This window comes from Plecotus auritus (genome assembly GCF_963455305.1).
Source record: "Plecotus auritus genome assembly, chromosome: 3".
In the NCBI taxonomy this organism is placed as follows: Eukaryota; Metazoa; Chordata; class Mammalia; order Chiroptera; family Vespertilionidae; genus Plecotus; species Plecotus auritus.
The window spans coordinates 210,837,174-210,856,139 of record NC_137772.1 but is presented as its reverse complement, the minus strand read 5'-3'; the positions used below and the strand labels follow the sequence as shown (position 1 = coordinate 210,856,139).

The 18,966-nt window shown below is 39.4% G+C and overlaps 1 protein-coding gene across 8 annotated transcripts in view; it reads left to right on the top strand.

Annotated features, from left to right (window-relative positions):
- The window catches only part of ANKS1B (ankyrin repeat and sterile alpha motif domain containing 1B), an 827,678-nt gene that overhangs the window by 252,235 nt on the left and 556,477 nt on the right, over positions 1–18,966 (top strand). For all 8 annotated transcript variants that reach the window (XM_080658528.1, XM_080658529.1, XM_080658532.1 and 5 more), the window contains exon 10: positions 1,605–1,770. In XM_080658528.1, coding sequence (XP_080514654.1) covers positions 1,605–1,770 — 166 coding nt within the window. The remainder of the gene's footprint in view (positions 1–1,604; positions 1,771–18,966) is intronic.

Below are 18,966 nucleotides of genomic sequence, written 5' to 3'. Positions count from 1 at the left end.
ATTAGTTTATTTATTTTTTCTTATTTGTCTTTTTCTTTTGGTAGTGAATTATACTATATAAAGGTAACCGAAATAAAAAAACAAAACATGGTTAATTGCTAAATTCACAATGCAGATAATCTGGTTTTATTTTCCTCTAGCAAACTTTGACCTTTCTGAGGGCAAGGATTATTACTTACTAGTTTTAAAAAATCTTCAGTGAAGCCCTAACCACTTTGGCTCAGTGGATAGAGCGTCAGCCTGCAGACTAAAGGGTCCCAGGTTCGAATCCAGTCAAGGGCATGTACCTTGGTTGCAGGCCTATCCCCGGTAGGGGGTGTGCAGGAGGCAGCTGATAGATGTTTCTCTCTCACTGATGTTTCTAACTCTCTATCCCTCTCGCTTCCTCTCTGTAAAAAATCAATAAAATATATTAAAAAAAAAATCTTCAGTGAATAGCATAGTCCTAGCTATATGTGATGATGCCCAATAAATATTTGTTGCTCAGTTAATGCCTATATAAGAAATTAAGATCTTGTAAAATGAAATAAATTCTAATTTTTAGAATATAGTGAAGAATCAGTAATATAGAACTGGACCTTAATTTTATTCTAACTTGCAAGGAGTGACCTTCGTATATTAGTTAACATTATTCACAAAGAAAAATACTAGTGTGTTATGTGGGAATACTTTTACCTCGAAATGGCAGAAAACCCAAATGGCAATGGCTCAAGCATTAGGAACTTAAGAAGCCTGGGGAAACTGGCCCTGTGGAGTAGTTCAATGATGTCATCAAGGTCCCAAGCTCTTTTTATCCTCCTGTTGCTGTTCTTAGCCTGTTACCTTTTTGCCTTTGGGCTTATTGCCTTATGGCAGTGGTCGGCAAACTCATTAGTCAACAGAGCCAAATATCAACAGTACAACCATTGAAATTTCTTTTGAGAGCCAAATTTTTTAAACTTAAACTTCTTCTAACGCCACTTCTTCAAAACAGACTCGCCCAGGCCGTGGTATTTTGTGGAAGAGCCACACTCAAGGGGCCAAAGAGCCGCATGTGGCTCGCGAGCCACAGTTTGCTGACCACTGCCTTATGGTTACAATGTCCCTGCCCGTGCACCAGGCATCAAAACTGCATCCAGACAGAGGAACCGGAGGGCCGAGGCTCTGAAGCAGCCTCCTTGCATTTCTTTTCTCTGGGGAAGGTAGTTTTTCAGAACCCTTCCAGCAAACTTCCCCTTATATCCAACTGACCAAAACTGAATCTCATGCCTATCTCAGGGAAGCAGGCAAAGGAGCAGAGTCTTGGGAAGGACTGTTCATTAAACAACAGTTTAGGCCAGAGCTAGAAAATAGACATATATTATAAAGAGAGATCATGTCAAGAGATTCTGAACTCGACTAGTTCAGTGATAAATTCAGGGGAACCAAATTGCAAAGACCCTTCTAAAAAGATGGCTGATAATACTGGAGTAACATGATTGCATAACTTATTCAAACAGGTGAATCATCTCCTGTCAATCACTTTTGGGAGAACTGATGAACCCAGTTCTCTTTCCTAGCTTTATACATTACACAGGCTGTGTCTTTATCACAAAGCTATTTTTATTTTTTCTCCTTCCTTTCAGGAATCCTATCCAAAGAAGAGGAATTACACTATGGAAATTGTACCATCTGCTTCTCTGGATACGTTTCCTTCAGAAAACGAGAACTTTCTCTGTGATCTCACGGACACAGCAGTTACCAAGAAACCCTGCTCCTTAGAAATTGCAAGAGCCCCTTCCCCAAGAACTGGTAACGTGTCTTACAGTTAGATCTGCGTGCTTGTGTATGTGAAGATGTGTCATTCATATTTTGATTTCCCACAATATTTTCAACATGGAAATTCCCCAATATAATCATGATAATTTGTTTCTTTTTTGTTTTGTTTTGTTTGCATTTTGAAGTAAGTTCTGGTAAGTCAGAGGGATTTGATGTGAAGTCTCTTAACTTCCTGGCAAGAGGTCTCATAGGAATGACACTGCTTAGGTGCACGACTCTCCGTGGTACTGTTCTTATGGCACAGATCCTTGATTACTTTTGCTCTTGGCAGTGATGACCTGTGAACTGAAGAGACAATTTATCAGTCTCCTCTCCTACACACCCAACTTATAATAGTGGAAGGAGCGTAGGAAGGCCACAATTGACATTCCTATTCAGACACAGGGGAAACAGGGCCCACAGCAGTCACAGCCTGCGGCTATTACGAAGCTAATCAGATACAGTTTCTTGATTAAGGGTCAATCCTATGCATAGGAATTGTTCTCTGGGGCTCTAGGTTCTGAGTCATTCGTCCTTTTCCATAAAAAGCAACCCATATTTGCAGCTGAGTGTCTTTCTCACCTGGTTCTTGCCTTTAAAATTTGAGCAGTCAAAAGACTTCTTTTCATTGTGTACTATCTCTGTTCCTTCCGGATCAAGCTCATATAATTGCTTTTAAAACTTAGTAGATGTTTTGTGTTTCAATTTATATTACACCCCATTAGACAAAAGCTTATATTCCAGATAAGCTCTTCTGAATATTGGGTGACTTCTGTGAGACAATGTCCTTGAGATTCTTAGAAATCCTATTGGTGAACCGAGAGGATCTATGAAGTATGCCCTTAAAAATCCTTAAAGGGCCTTTCTGTTTGGCTTAGTTTCTATGTGGCTCTTCCTGAGATCTTGCTTAGATGTTAAGGAATGATTTTGTAGTCCCACCCAGATTTAATCATTGGCCTTTTTAATTTGAGATATTATTATTATTATTTATTATTATTACTTTGCCATGTGGAGCTGCTGGAAATCAGAAACCAATTTTGTTTTTATACCCAGAAATTCCTGGCTCCTTTGAATTTAGCAGGCCACTCTGCAGTTCTCTGAATTTTATCTCAGGTAGCCAGAAGAAGCTAAGTTTTACTTTAAATATTCTGCCTGGAAATCTCCTTAGCTAGATCATAGAGTTCATTCGTTCAGTTGCTGTTTTCCATGCTACCACAGATGTCAATGTTGCCAAACTTTCTGCTATGACATGACACATGAATCCTTGCCTTGAGCTTCCAATTGCATTTTCTGTCCTTTGAGCTTTACCAACAGCTTCCTCAGAGTGCTTTGGGCTTCCACGAATCCTCTCCCAAAGGCCATTTAGCTTTTCACAGTCACTCACTGGGAGGCCCTTCCAGCTTGTCCTGCTGCCCAATCACCAAGTGAATGCCACTCAAATTTTTAATATGGAATCACCCCATTTCCAAGTACAGCAATATGTTCTTATTATTGATTGCTGCATAATAAGCCACCTCAACACTTAGTGAGTTAAAATAACAGTCATTTATTTTTCTTATAAATCTGCAATTTGGATAGGGCTTGTCAGGGGTAACTTCTTTCTGCTCTAAGTGATATCAACTGGGGCAACGTTGCTAGGATCAGTAGCATCCAGTCGCAAGGTCAATCCTTATTCATATGACTGACATGGCCAGCTTGGACTTCCTCCTGGTATGTGATGGGATTCTAAGAGCAAGCATCCTTAGAGAATGAGGCAGAGCTCTAGGTACTACATTTTATGACTTAGCCTCAGAAGACAACATCAATTTCATTGTAATTATGAAGCTGCCTTTATTTAAGTGGAGGGAATTTAATCTTCCCTGACCCATTAAGGAAATGTGTTACTAAAGTTACATTATAAGAGCATGGCCAGTGTAGCTCAGTGGTTGAATGTTTGATCTATGAACCAGGAGGTCACAGTTCAATTCCCAGTTAGGGAACATGTCTTGGTTGCGGGCTCAATCCCCAGTAGGGGGATTGCAGGAGGCAGTTGATCAATGGTTCTCTCTCATTGATGTTTCTCTCTCTCCCTCTCCCTCTCTGAAATCAATAAAATAATATATTAAAACATAAAGTTATAAGAATGAGTTCTTGTAGCCACATTTGGAGAATACAAATCCCACAGTAACTGACTAGGACCGTGGTCAGCAATCTGTGGCTCGCGAACCACATGCGGCTCTTTGGCCCCTTGAGTGTGGCTCTTCCACAATATACCACAGCCTAGGCGAGTCTATTTTGAAGAAGTGGTGTTAGAAGAAGTTTAAATTTAAAAAATTTGGCTCTCAAAAGAAATTTCAATCATTGTACTGTTGATATTTGGCTCTGTTGACTAATGAGTTTGCCGACCACTGGACTAGGATAGGAATTAATTTGCATGAATATGATTTTCCTCAATTGTGTTCAATCATCTGGATTCAGTATAAAAGAAGTCAGTTTGCTCAACTGACCCAGGCTTAATGCATAATTATTGGTCACAGTCCAGTGGCTTTTTCAGATGTAGAAATGAGGCTGGCCCACGGTGCCTAGAGTGACCTTTGGGTTGTGACTATGAATTCTAGGGGTGAGGGAATCCAGTATTAGAATGGAAGAAATTTTCATTTTAATGTTAGGAATAGGGATGAATACAAGTCAGAGCAGTTTCTGTTCCAATTATAGATGGAACCTTATCTGGAAATCCACAGAATTTGCCTCCATGAGCACCATAGCAGGATGAAGAGAGTGTCGGCATAACTGTCTTCTGGCTGTGTTGGTGCAGCAAGGGTTCAGGAAGCCCCAGTTCGGGATGCCATTAATGCCGGGTTTCTTGTTCCAGCATTAAGAAGGGTTCAGCAATCTGGAGAAAGACTATGCATAGATTAAGTAAGAGTCCAGAGATGAAAGATAATTTTGAAAGGCATTGGGGGTCAGAGGAGCCTAGCTGAAGGAGCTAAATTCTCCTAGTCTCAGGACCCCTTGCTTTTTATTAACACAATTTGTCCTAAGGCAAGGTGGAGATATACTTCAAAGGGTAGGGTTTCTTACAGAAACATTGTCAGATTGGGGAATAGCCTATGGCTGTTCAGGTGTTTGGCCACCAGGAGGCAATAACATGTAGATTAAGATGCCCTGAGCTGTCTGGCAGCAATCAATCATCCTATTCAGGTTTGGGGGAAATGCCTTTAGCCATTCCAACAGGTGATTACATATGTGACTTAGCCCTTGTTGATCCCCAAGTTCCATCAACCTTTTGATGAAATTCTTGCAATTATGACATGCTGGAATTGGCCTCCTGCATGGCTGGATGGGAAAACAAGTTGTGTCATCTTCCTCTTGATTCCATTAATATGTAGCTTAGGTTTTGCATGGATCCAGTTACTTCCAAGTCTCTCAATCTGCTATGCCTCTTCCTTAGTTTTTCCTTGTACCCTCAGGGCCAACTAACCAAGCTGCTGAACTCAGGGAAGTTCTGACCTATTAGGGAATTACTGACTTCTCAGGGAGTTATGGAATTTTTCCTTTGTTACTAAGTATTTTATTGACTGAAAGTAGGACTTTTGGATATGGAGACACCTCTTGATGCACCTAAGTCTTTTAAAGGCACTCAAATTGAACTGGGTGGGTAACTACCCTACAGTTCCTCATCCACTCAACATGCATTTATTGAGTGCCTCTCGTGTTCTAGACATTGCGCTACATGTTGCAGAGGAAACAGAATGAAAGGTACAAATCTTGATCTGTAGGAGCTTAGGATGTGTTAAAATTATGGGTAAGAAGTGCAATGAGAGAGATGAGCATGAGGTTTTCATAGGAGTGTAGGAGAGAGTGAGTGAGTGGAAGCTTATTGAGGGAGCTGCTGCCTGATCTGAGCCTCAAAGAAGAGTTGGGTGGATGAGCGGGACTTGTATGGCCCCCAGGCTAGGGAATGCTCTTTGGGAAAATGCATAACAACAAGAGTGGCATGCAGAAGTTTGGGTTTTACCTCACAGCAGGAGCAAATCACTGACAGACTATAAGTGGGGATGTGACCTGATAGGTTTTTGTTTTAAAATGACTCTCTGGAAGCAATGTGGAGAATAGATTGGACAGAGATGAGGCTAGAAGCAGGAGGATTAATGAGGAGATCAATGTGCAGTCTCAGCAAGAAATGATGGAGTCCAGGACAGACGCAGTGGCAGCCCTGAGGGAAGGGGGACAGAGCTGAGAGTGAAGCTCATCCCTTCCTGCCTTAGGGATTCCGACATCTGTGAAATAAGTAGCCAAGGGAACTGAAATGTTACATGTTGGGGAATGTGTTTTATAGTTCTTGGTTAGTTGTGTTGGATAAAATGGCATAGGCTTACAGAGAAAATGGGGATTTCTACACACACACGAACTGGATTCTGAAGGAGAGAGAGGGAGGGAGGGAGGGAGGGAGGGAGGGAGGGAGAGAGAGAGAGAAAGAGAGAGAGAGAGAGAGAGAGAGAGAGAGAGAGAGAGAGAGAGAGAGAGGAGGGAGGAAGGGAAGAGTTAGGAAAGAGATATGATGAAGGGATGATCAGATCTTTACTGGTAGAGAGACTGTTATGCTTAAATTGTGCTCCCCCCCTCCTTTTTATGGAATCCTAATGTCTAGTACCTCAACATGTGACCTTATTTAGAGTGTTTGGAGAGAGGATCTTTATAGAGATAATTAAGTTGAAGCAGAGTCATTAGATGAGCCCTAATCTGACATGACTGGTGACCTTATAAAAAGGGGGAGATTTGTACACAGGTGATATGCAAAGAGAAAAGATGATGTGGAGAGATACATCTGAAAGCCATTGAGAGAGCTTAGAACAAAGCCTCTCTCACAGCCCTCAGGAGCCACCAACCCTGCCAAAACCTCGATTTCAGGCACCTAGCCTCCAGAACTGTGAGATAATACATTTCTGTTAAGATACCTAGTTGGGAGTACTCTGTTACAGGAGCTCAAGGGAACAAATATGGGGACCAAAACTGAGCACACAAACTCAATACTACACAGAAGGGAGGGGTGAATGAGGATGCCTGGGCTGTGAAGGCAGACTCCGCCTGGCCTGCTTATCTCAGAGGCTAAGCAGCTTGAGGGTCTTGGCTGTGACTGGCAGTGTCATTCATAGATATAGAATATGTAGTTTCTCAGAAAATCACAGTTAAGTATGCATGTTAGTTACCTTTCTGTGGGCTGTCCCATGTATTAACTAGGATGAGCTAGTACAAAATATATCTCATCCTGACCACAAGGAAAAAATTCAGCATTTCAACTGGTTTAATTTAAATATGAAGCACCCTATTAGTAAGGCTATATTCAACAAAATTTTGCAGTCCAACCAGAAAATGAGGGATGCTCTTCCCAAGGAGCATCTTAACTAATGCCTCAATGACTACAGAGGTTACACAGAGTAAGGCATGATATTGCTCTAGTACTAGGCTCATTAAGTAAAGAATAACAGAAGTCCAGTACTTCCTTGGTAATTTACTGCCTGAGACTCATGTTTATGAAGTCAATATTGAATCATATTTTTCCCTTATTTTATCAGGAAAAAAGAACCGCATATAATTATAGCGGTGACTCAGTTGCATAAAGAAATGAATAATCAAATGAGTGAATGAATGAATGACCATTATCTTTAAAAGAAAATGGCTGTAATGGCAGAAAAAGCCCTTATGAAATAGTCAGATGCCATCAAAGATAATGTTTTCTTATCTGCTTTTCAATTAATTTTAACCTTCACAGGGGAATATTTCTATTTTATGGTAACTAGGCAACCTGTTATTTTGAATCACTTAGTACAGGCTTTGCACACTATGGATGCTCAATAAATCCATTTGATTAATGAGCAATTTGCAGCAACACTGTTTCCAGTCTTGTTGGAAGAGAATAGATGATCTGATAAAAAAAGAACACAATCAGGTGCATGCCAGGGTAGTGTGCATCTTACTTACAGCTATGCAATTTGCTAATGTGCTTACTGGCTGTGGTCACCCTGAAATGCAAAGGTCATCTGGTGAATAATCCTCCCCTCCCCCACTACACTTCCACCGGTATCCTGAAATCGATCATTTCGATGGTGATTCTGTAACTTCTGTATACCCAAATATTTTTTGAAATGAATGGTGAAGCTTTCTGAATTTTAGTGCCAAAATTTTGAAACTAAAAGAATTCCGACTGGACCTGGACTAATGTTTATCTCTGCTTAGCAAGTGAGTAATGTCAACATAATTTCTGTGGGTATGTTTAACTCATTTAAGAGAGCAAATGTTTTTAAACCCCTTGGAATCATTCTTTTACATATAAATACTGGCCTTGCTGATAAGAGCCATTTTTATCAAACAGCAATTATTTATTTGGCATTTATAATGCTGTCTTAGCCATTTAGTAAAGCAGACTGGTACTCGGTACTTTTTTAACCCAATGTTAGTTTACTGAGGGGTGAAGAGAGGAGACTAGGGCAGCAGTACCTGCAGGGAAATCCCGGTAAGTTTATTCTTTCACCCGTAGGAACAGTTGACCAATTTGAAAATGTAATCATCTCAGTTTGCTTAAATTGGTGGGATTTGGCTATATGTGGAAAACAATACCTTAAACAAAAAAAAAGCAAATTATACTCCTTTCCCCTCAGATTAATTTTACTTATACAATATATGAATAACATGAATTGCAGAATAATGTTTATAAAAATACAACAAACTCTTTAAAGTGATTATGTTAGGAAAATAGGCTTTTTATGATGTCATTTATGGTACCCTCTGGAACAGAGTTTCTCCTACAATGTCAGGCTGTGTATAGTTATGAAATTAATATTCATTAATTCATAAATTCATGCTCACCAAATTCAAGCTGGATCTCCACTCTTTCTCTCCTTTACTCTTCTCAAACATCTGATACCTTTTCCTACCTTGTCTCTCACTCACAGCACATATTCTCATATTTTAATTAATAAAGAAAATTGAAGCCATCAGATGGAACTTTGTTAACATCCTCCATGACAACTGACATTTTTCTGAAAGTTCTAAAAGCTGGAAGTTCCTCAAGGCTCAGACAGAGTCCTTCCTATTCATTTTACTTTTCTTTCTTCTGTTATAATCAATATGCTAAGGACTCCCAAATACTGCTCTCCAGGCCACACCACTTCTGTCAACTCCAGGTTAATCTATTCTTCTTATCCATCTATCTATTCATCCATCCATCCATCCATCCAACCATCCATCCATCCATCCATCATCTATCCATCCATACATTCCCTGTCTACTGAATATCTTCACCAGCATGTCTCAAAGGCATCTCAATCCTAACATATCTAAAACTAAGATCATATCTTTCCCCTCAAACTTATTCTTCATACATAGTTTCTTTATCTCAATAAATGACTTATTTAATCACTCATCTGACTTCAGAAACCTGGGTGTCCTTGCCATCACCATCTCCATGAACTCCTATATCCAATCAATCACCAGTTCTTGTAGTTCTTAACTGTAATAAGTAGGAGGTTAGGGTAATTCTGTAACTTACTATATATCCCCAACTATCCCTCAAATCTGTCTTCTCTTAATCTCTACATTCACCAACCAATCTTCTGGATTATTTTAATAATAAAATATTAATTGTCCTATTTTCCTTCCTTGAATTTATGGTTTATGTTATAGCCAAAATCATCTTAAAAATCACAAATCTGAATGCATCACTCCTCTGATTAAAAACTTTTAGTGACTTATTATTTTGTCATTGTTCTTAGAAAAATGACCCAAATCTGTAATAAGGTTCAAAAAGCCCTGAATGATGTGCTGGCTTTTCTTTTTTTTATATTTAGTCTCATCTCTTATCAGTCCCCACCTTCCCACCTGGGTAGATAAAGAATAAATGAGGACAATGATGTGAACACAGAATTTATCTTTAGAATAGGGAAAAATGGAAATCTTTGCTCCCAGTTAAGTATTATTCCTGCTGTGAGTATAAAAGAGGAGAGATGAGTTAGGATTAAATAATACTTGGGGGTGGAGGGGTGTTCCCATTTACTTTCTGGGAATCCTGAGACATTTCAATCTGATTTATGAAAGCATATGGATGCAATCTAACTTTTCCCAAAGTTCCTCTAAACAAATAGTAATTGGATACAATATATTTTTCTTACAATATGTGAAGTCTGTCATCATGAGTATTCACATAACTTGAAGAGTATAATAGCATATCAAAGGAAATATAAATTCAGATGTTAATAATAGAGTAAGGCTAATTTGTGGCTGCATTTTATGCCCAAATACCAGATCACAAAAGTAAATATGGGTTCCTGACTAGTGTAGATTTCAAACAAAACTCTATACAGGTGGTGATTTCCATCCAGTTTTCCTAGAACTTATTGACATTTTGAGTAAAAAAGCACTAATTTTATGAAATACATATTTAATTTACATGACATACCTATTTTCAGAACTATATTGTATGTGTGCACACAGGGCAAATTACTCTAAAACCTATTACCAAAACCAACAAATATTTACTATTTCAGAGTTTTTGTGGGTCAGGAATCCAGGTGGGCTTCGAGGGCAGTGGTTCTGGTTTCAGACTCTCTGTGAAATGGTCATTTCTAGGCCTGACTGGGCTGCAAGGATCCACTTCTAAGCTGACTCATGTGGTTGTTGACAAATTGTGGATCCGAATGGGCTATGGAACCGAGGGTTTCAGTTCCTTGCCATGCGATGGGTGCCTCTCTAAGTGGCTGTTGATAGTGTGACTACTTTTTTTCCTCAGTGTAAGATATCTAGAGAGGGGGACCACTAGATGACACACCCAAGCCTGTTTGTAACTTAACCCTAGAAGTGACATCTCATCACTTATGTATTTGTTTGTTGGAAGTTCATCAACAAGTTCAACTCACACTCTAGGGGTGTGAAATTAACAAAAGCATGAATGCCATGAGGCAGGGAGGATCAATCAGGCCCATCTAAGAAGCTGCCCACCATGCATTTTATCTGGTCAAGTAGCTGCTTGGTCAAGACTATGGAATATGTACAGCTGTTGTTGGGGATAGTAATGAAGGTTCAAGTGTTTCAGTTTTCAATAGATTTTAAAGAATTGCTAATTCTTAAAAAACCATCACTAGGAGAAAGTAAAAATGTAATAACTATTTGGAATATTAAATAATGCTCTAAAACAATTATTAAATATTAACTTCTTCAACTAGTACATAGTGGGCTCTTCTTACTGGAAATATTGAAACAGAAGATATTTGGACTACTTTACTTATGATTTTTATACAATCTGTCTCAGAAATGATGGTCATGTCCCATTACTAAAACAAAGTTACTTCCTTTTTTTAAAATAAATCTTTATTGTTCAGATTATTACAGTTGTTCCTCTTTTTTCCCTCCATAGCTCCCCTCCACCTGGTTCCCACCCCACCCCATGCCCTTACTCCCCTCATTGTCCTCATCCATAGGTGTAAGATTTTTGTCCAATCTCTTCCCGCACCCCCCATACCCACTTCCCCCCGAGAATTGTCAGTCCACTCCCTTTCTATGCCCCTGATTCTATTATATTCACCAGTTTATTCTGTTCTTCAGATTTTTTATTCACTTGATTTTTAGATTCACTTGTTGATAGATATATATTTGTTGTCACTTTGTTGTTCATAATTTTTTTTTTCAAATTTTTATTAAGGTATTATATGTGTACATATCTTACCATTGCCCCCCACCCCCACCCCACTCCCATACCTGCCCTCACCCCCCAATGTTTTGCATCCGTTGGTTACTCTTATATGCATGCATACAAGTCCTTCAGTTGATCTCTTCTTTCCCCCACCTCTCCCTAACCTTACCGCTGTAATTAGACACTCTGTTTGATGCTTTACTGCCTCTGTAACTATCTTTTGGTTCATCAGTTTATAATGTTTTTCATTATCCCTAAATGAGTGAGATCATGTGGTATTTTTCTTTCATTGACTGGCTTATTTCACTTAGCATAATGTTCTCTAATTCCATCCAGGTGTCTACAAATGGTAGTAATTCCTTCTTTTTTATGGCAGCATAGTATTCCATTGTGTAGATGTACCATAGTTTTCTGATCCAGTCATCTGCTGACGGGCACCTAGGCTGTTTCCAAATCTTAGCTATTGTAAATTGTGCTGCTATGAACATAGGGGTGCATATATCCTTTCTGATTGGTGTTTCTGGTTTCTTAGGATATATTCCTACGAGTGGGATTACTGGGTCAAATGGGAGTTCCATTTTCAGTTTTTTGAGGAAACTCCATACTGTTCTCCACAGTGGCTGCACCAGTCTGCATTCCCACCAGCAGTGCATGAGGGTTCCTTTTTCTCCGCATCCTCGCCAACACTTGTCGTTTGTTGATTTGTTGATGATAGCCATTCTGACAGGTGTGAGATGGTATCGCATTGTCGTTTTGATTTGCATCTCTCGGATAATAAGTGACTTTGAGCATGTTTTCATGTGTCTCTTGGCCTTCCTTCTGTCTTCTTTCGAAAAGATTCTATTTAGGTCCGTTGCCCATTTTTTTATTGGATCATTTATCTTTCTTTTATTAAGTTGTATAAGCTGCCTGTAGATGTTGGAAATTAAACCTTTATCAGTGATACCATTTGCAAATATGTTCTCCCATACAGTGGGGTTTCTTGTTGTTTTGTTGATGGTTTCTTTTGCTGTGCAAAAGCTTTTTATTTTGATGTAGTCCCATTTGTTTATTTTCTCTTTGGCTTCCATTGCCCTAGGGGCAGTATCACTGAAAAAGTTCTTTTGGCATATGTCTGAGATTTTGCTGCCTGTGGATTCCTCTAGTATTTTTATGGTTTCCCATCTTATATTTAAGTCCTGTATCCATTTTGAGTTTATTTTTGTGTATGGTGTAAGTTGGTGATCTAGTTTCATTTTTTTGCATGTATCTGTCCAATTTTCCCAACACCATTTATTGAAGAGACTGTCTTGACTCCATTGTATGCTCATGCCTCCTTTGTCAAATATTAATTGCGCATATTGGTTTGGGTCGATATCTGGATTCTCTATTCTATTCCATTGATCTATATGTCTGTTCTTGTGCCAGTACCAGGCTGTTTTGAGGACAGTGGCTTTGTAATACAGCTTGAAATCTGGTATTGAGATCCCTCCTACTTTATTCTTCTTTCTCAGGATTGCTGTGGCTATTCAGGGTCTTTTTTTATTCCAGATGAATTTTTGGAGAGTTCTTTCTAGGTCTGTGAAATATGCTGTTGGTATTTTAATGGGGAGTGCATTGAATCTATAGATTGCTTTGGGTAGTATGGACATTTTGATGATGTTGATTCTACCAATCCATGAACATGGTATGTTCTTCCATCTGTTTACATCTTTCTCTATCTCTTTTTTCAGTGTCCTGTAGTTTTCCGCATATAGGTCTTTTACCTCCTTGGTTAGGTTTATTCCTAAGTATCTTAATTTTTTTGGTGCGATGGAAAATGGGATTGCTTTCTTAGTCTCTCTTTCTGTAAGTTCACTGTTGGTGTATAGAAATGCCATAGATTTCTTGGTGTTAATTTTGTATCCTGCTACCTTGCCGAATTCATTTATTAAGTCTGTTAGTTTTTTGATAGAGTCTTTCAGGTTTTTTATGTACAATATCATGTCATCTGCAAATAAGGACAGCTTTACTTCTTCTTTTCCAATTTGGATGCCTTTTATTTCTTCTTCTTGTCTAATTGCAATGGCTAATACTTCCAGTACTATGTCAAACAGGAGTGGTGAGAGTGGGCATCCTTGTCTTGTTCCTGTTCTTAGGGGAAATGGTTTTAGTTTTTGCCCATTGAGTATGATGTTAGCTGTGGGTTTATCATATATAGCTTTTATTATGTTGAGGTATGATCCTTCTATTCCCACCTTGTTGAGAGTTTTTATCAAGAAAGGGTGTTGGATTTTGTCAAATGCTTTTTCTGCATCAATTGATATGACTATGTGATTTTTATCTTTCAATTTGTTTATGTGATGTATCACATTTATTGATTTTCGGATATTGAACCATCCTTGCATTCCTGGGATAAACCCTGCTTGGTCATGGTGTATGATCTTTCTGATGTACTGCTGGATCCGATTTGCTAGAATTTTGTTGAGGATTTTGGCGTCTACATTCATGAGGGATATTGGCCTGTAATTCTCTTTCATTGTGTTGTCTTTATCTGGTTTTGGTATTAGGGTGATGCTGGCTTCATAGAAGGAGCTTGGAAGTGTTCCTGCCTCTTGAATTTTTTGGAATAGTCTGAGGAGGATAGGTTTTAGTTCTTCCTTGAATGTTTGGTAAAACTCTCCTGTGAAGCCGTCTGGCCCCGGGCTTTTGTTTGCCGGAAGCTCTTTGATGACTGCTTCAATTTCTTCCATAGTTACTGACATATTGAGCTGTTTAGATTCTTCCTGATTGAGTTTTGGAAGGTTATATTTTTCTAGGAATATGTCCATTTCCTCCAGGTTGTCCAGTTTGTTGGAATAGAGTTGTTCGTAGTATTTTTTAACAATCCTTTGTATTTCGGCGGGATCTGTTGTTATTTCACCTCTTTCATTTCTGATTTTGTTTATTTGGGTCCTCTCTCTTTGCTTCTTGGTGAGCCTGCTAGAGGTTCATCAATCTTGTTTATCCTTTCAAAGAACCAGCTCTTGGTTTTGTTGATCTTTTGTATTGTTTCTTTGGTCTCTATGTCGTTTATCTGTGCTCTGATCTTTATTATTTCCTTCCTTCTGCTTACACTGGGCTTTTCTTGTTGCTCTTTTTCTAACTCTTTGAGTTGTTGGGTTAGGTAATTTATTACCCCTGTTTCTTGTTTTTTGCAGTAGGCTTGTAGAGCTATGAACTTCCCTCTCAAGACTGCTTTCACTGTGTCCCATAGATTTTGGATTGTAGTGTTTTCATTGTCAGTTGTTGTCATGATGTTTTTTATTTCTTCTTTGATCTCTCTGGTAACCCAGTCATGGTTTAATAGCATGCTGTTTAGTCTCCATGTGTTTGATTTCTTTGGGTTGTTTTTATTGTAGTTGATTTCCAGTTTTATGCCACTGTGGTCCAAGAAGATGCTTGATATGATTTCTATCTTCTTGAATTTGAAGAGACTTTGCCTATGTCCCAACATATGGTCTATCTTTGAAAATGACCCATGTGCACTTGAGAAGAATGTATATTCTGTGGCTTTGGGGTGAAATGTTCTGAAGATGTCAATTAATTCCATCTGGTCTAGTGAGTCATTTAGGATTGATGTTTCTTTGCTGATTTTTTGTTTAGAGGATTTGTCCAATGGTGATAGTGGGGTATTAAAGTCTCCTACTATGATTGTATTGCTGTCAATCTCTCCCTTGATATCCTCCAGGAGTTTTTTTATGTATTTGGGTGCTCCTGTATTGGGTGCATATATGTTTACCAGAGTTATTTCTTCTTGTTGGATTGCTCCCTTTAGTATTATGAAGTGGCCTTCCTTATCTCTTGTTATGTCCTTCAGTTTGAGATCTAATTTGTCAGATATAAGTATTGCTACCCCAGCTTTTTTTTCAGTTCCATTTGCCTGGAAAACCTTTTTCCATCCCTTCACCCTCAGTCTGTGTGCGTCTTTTTTTCTGAGGTGGGTTTCTTGTAGACAGCAGATATATGGGTCATGTTTTCTTATCCAATCCATTACCCTATGTCTTTTGATTGGGGCATTTAATCCGTTTACATTTAAAGTTATTATTGATAGGTACTTATTTGTTGCCATTCCTATTCTTTACACCTGTGTTCCTTCTTCGCTTCCTATTTCTTTGTTTTTTTTTACAGCAGACCCTTTAGCATTTCTTGCATTGCTGGTTTGGTGGTAATAAATTCCCTTAGTCCTTTTTTGTCTGTGAAGCTCCTGATTTCACCTTCAATTTTGATTGACAGCCTTGCTGGGTACAGTATTCTTGGATTTAGACCCTTCCTTTGCATGACTTTGTATATTTCATTCCATTCCCTTCTGGCCTGATGAGTTTCTGTTGAGAAATCAGTTGCTAGTCTGATGGGGGTTCCTTTGTATGTAACTTTCTGTCTCTCTCTGGCCGCTTTTAAGATTCTTACTTTGTCGTTGGTGTTTGCCAATTTAATTATAATGTGCCTTGGCGTCGGTCTTTTGGGGTTCATTTTGCTTGGGAGTCTGTGAGCTTCTTGGATTTGTGTGGGTTTTTTCTTCTCTATATCAGGGAAATTTTCTGTCATTATTTCTTCAAATAGGTTTTCTATTCCTTGCTCAGCTTCCTTTCCTTCTGGAACCCCTATTATGCGAATGTTGTTTTGTTTCGTGTTGTCCCAAAGTTCCCTTAGGCTCTCCTCCTGCCTTTTAATTTTTTTTTCTAGAAGTTGCTCTACTTGGGTATTTTTTCCCATCTTGTCTTCTAGCTCACTGATGCGGTCCTCTGCTTCTTCTAGTCTACTCTTGATGCTTTCTATTGAGTTCTTTACAGCAGCGATGTCATTTTTCATTTCTTCTTGGTTCTTCTTCATTTCCTCTTGGTTCTTGCTCATATTGTCGAATTTGTCTTCCATTCTTTTCAGCCACCTTATGACCATTTCTCTGAATTCTTTTTCTGGAAGGTTGCTTGCTTCCATTTCGTTTACTTCCTTTTCTGGTGATGCCTGCTTTTCTTTCATATGCGGGCTGTGTCTTTGTCTCCCCATGGTCTCTCTTCTCTGGGTGTCTGGTTATGTAGTTCTCTCTCTCCTGCGTCGATTTAAAGGCACAAAATACAGCACTACCAGGTACAACACACAAGGCACTGAACAGAAATGTATTCACAATATTAATAACCTCCAATAAAGGTGACCTCCAGAGAAAGGCAAATTAGGGGATAGTAGAGAAAGAAGAAGAGGAAAAAGAAAGAAAGAAGAAGACAAAAAAAAGGGGTGTCAAAATGAAATTGGGAAAAGGGAAGAAAAGAAGAAAAAAAAGTAAGAGAGACAAGAAAGAGACTAAGAGAGAAAGGGAAACAGACTATATATATTGGGGATAAAACTCCAATAGAACAATCACTTATCCCAGCAAATGCCAGCAACAAGTACCTGGGGATTAATACAAACTACAACACCAACTAATATTGAGTGAGGCAAGGGAAAACAGAAGCACTAAACAAACAAAAAAATAAACAAAAGAAGAATAAGCAAAACAATCTCACAAAAAAGCATAAAAATTCGATATAATCTACATTCAAGTGAACAACAACAAAAGGACAGAGAGAAAAACAATTTTTTGGATAGTTAAGACAGCGAAGAGAGAGGTGTGTATGGACTTGGAGCAGGGGATTGGAGATTAGATATATAAGTAGGGTGAAATTTTAAAAGGGGGTAAACAGAAAGAATAGGGAAAATCTAAAGCAGGAAAGGGGTAAGATAAACAGGACACTGAAAAGGGAAAAGTGAGGAAGAGAGTGATGGCATAAAGGTAGATTTGAGATAGAGTAAAATGATGCTAAAGGAAAGATAAAAATAGAATGTAGAACATTAATCCCAAAACAAAATGAAGAGAAAATAAAATGACACTTAAAAAAAAAAAAAGATAAAATAGCAGTAGTAATAATACGGATTGAAAATAAAAATGTAATAATTAAAAAGGTAAAATCAAGTGAGGAAAAAAATTAGTTTCTTGAGTAAAAGATGCAAAAAATGAAAATAAAAAAATAAAAAATAAAAATAAAATGTGGAGTAGTGAAGGTCATTCACTTCCTCTGTTGTTCTGTTTGGCACGCCTGTTTCTCAGTCCGGACAGTATTGCAGTTCCCTGCGTTCCACTGCTCTTCAGTGATGTAAGCCAGTCCTGATTTTAAGCAGGCGGTGTGTCTTAATTCGTATTCCTTTATTTTTGATTACACAAGAGTCAATTTGTGATTCAGCCCCTGGGTGGCAGTGTTTCTGGATTGACTTCCGGGTTTATCTATGGCCTCTCTAGGGAGTGTTAGAGCCTTCTTTCCCTGTGGCACTCACTACCGGTTTGTGGGAGTGGGCTGCCTCAGAGCTGGCTCTCCGATGGTCACTCCCCGCTCCGATCCCCAGGTTCCAGAAAAACAACTTTCCCCTGCAGTCTCCCAGGGTGTCCCCAACTGGGTGAACCTATGAATTGGGCTTAGTAATCAGAAGCAAGAATTTCAAGAGGAAAAAGCCCAAGTGTGCGCACTCCGTGGCTGCGCGTAAGTCTAGCACACCCCTGAAATTCTTAGGGTGTCCCTGCACTTCAGATCAAAATGGGTTGCTTTTTAGAGAGCCCTTCTGTTAGCAGCTCTGAGGACCCCCTTCCACATTCACAGATCACGCCAGCCCCAGCAGCCACCGATTTTTCTAGGCACAGACTTCCCTGGTCCTCCAGCTCCTGCAAAACGCGCGTTCCTCTCTCGCGCTGGGACCAGAGACCTCACCTTATCCTAGGCGAAATCTGACCTTTCCGTGGTGGAGTGTAGAGCTCCTCTGAACCTGTGTGTTTGCGCCAATTGGGGAGCGTTGTTCTGGGGCTCGCAGCTGTTCCGTGGGTGCCGCAGTTGTGGATTCTCAGGCTTCCGATAAGCTCCACTTTCCGGTTCCAGATGGCGGCGACTCCGCGTCCAAGCCCGCAGCTCCGGGAGGGGACCCAGCCGCAGTGGGAGCTGCCAGATCAGGGGAACCCCGTCTAGCAGTCTCCCACCTTCTTCTGGAGTTCAGCTGTCCCCCAACTTGCCAACAAACACTCCTAGTGCGACCCTCAGCTGTTCTTTCTTTCTGCTCCGGGACAAGGCTCGGAACACGTCTGTCTATTCCGCCGCCATTTTTCTCTCCTGTTCATAATTTTTATCTTTACCTTTTTCTGCCTCTTCTTAGAGAATACCCTTTAGCATTTCATATAATCCTGGTTTGGTGGTGATGAACTCTTTTAGTTTTTTCTTGTCTGTGAAGCTCTTTACCTGACCTTCAATTCTGAATGATAACTTTGCTGGGTAGAGTAATCTTGGTTGTAGGTTCTTGCTATTCATCACTTTGTATATTTCTTGCCACTCCCTTCTGGCCTGCATAGTTTCTGTTGAGAAATCAGCTGGCAGTTGTATGGGTGCTCCCTTGTAGGTAACTAACAGTTTTTCTTGCTGCTTTTAAGATTCTTTCTTTGTCTCTTCCCCTTGGCATTTTAATTATGATGTGTCCTAGTGTGGTCCTCTTTGGATTCCTCTTGTTTGGGGTTCTCT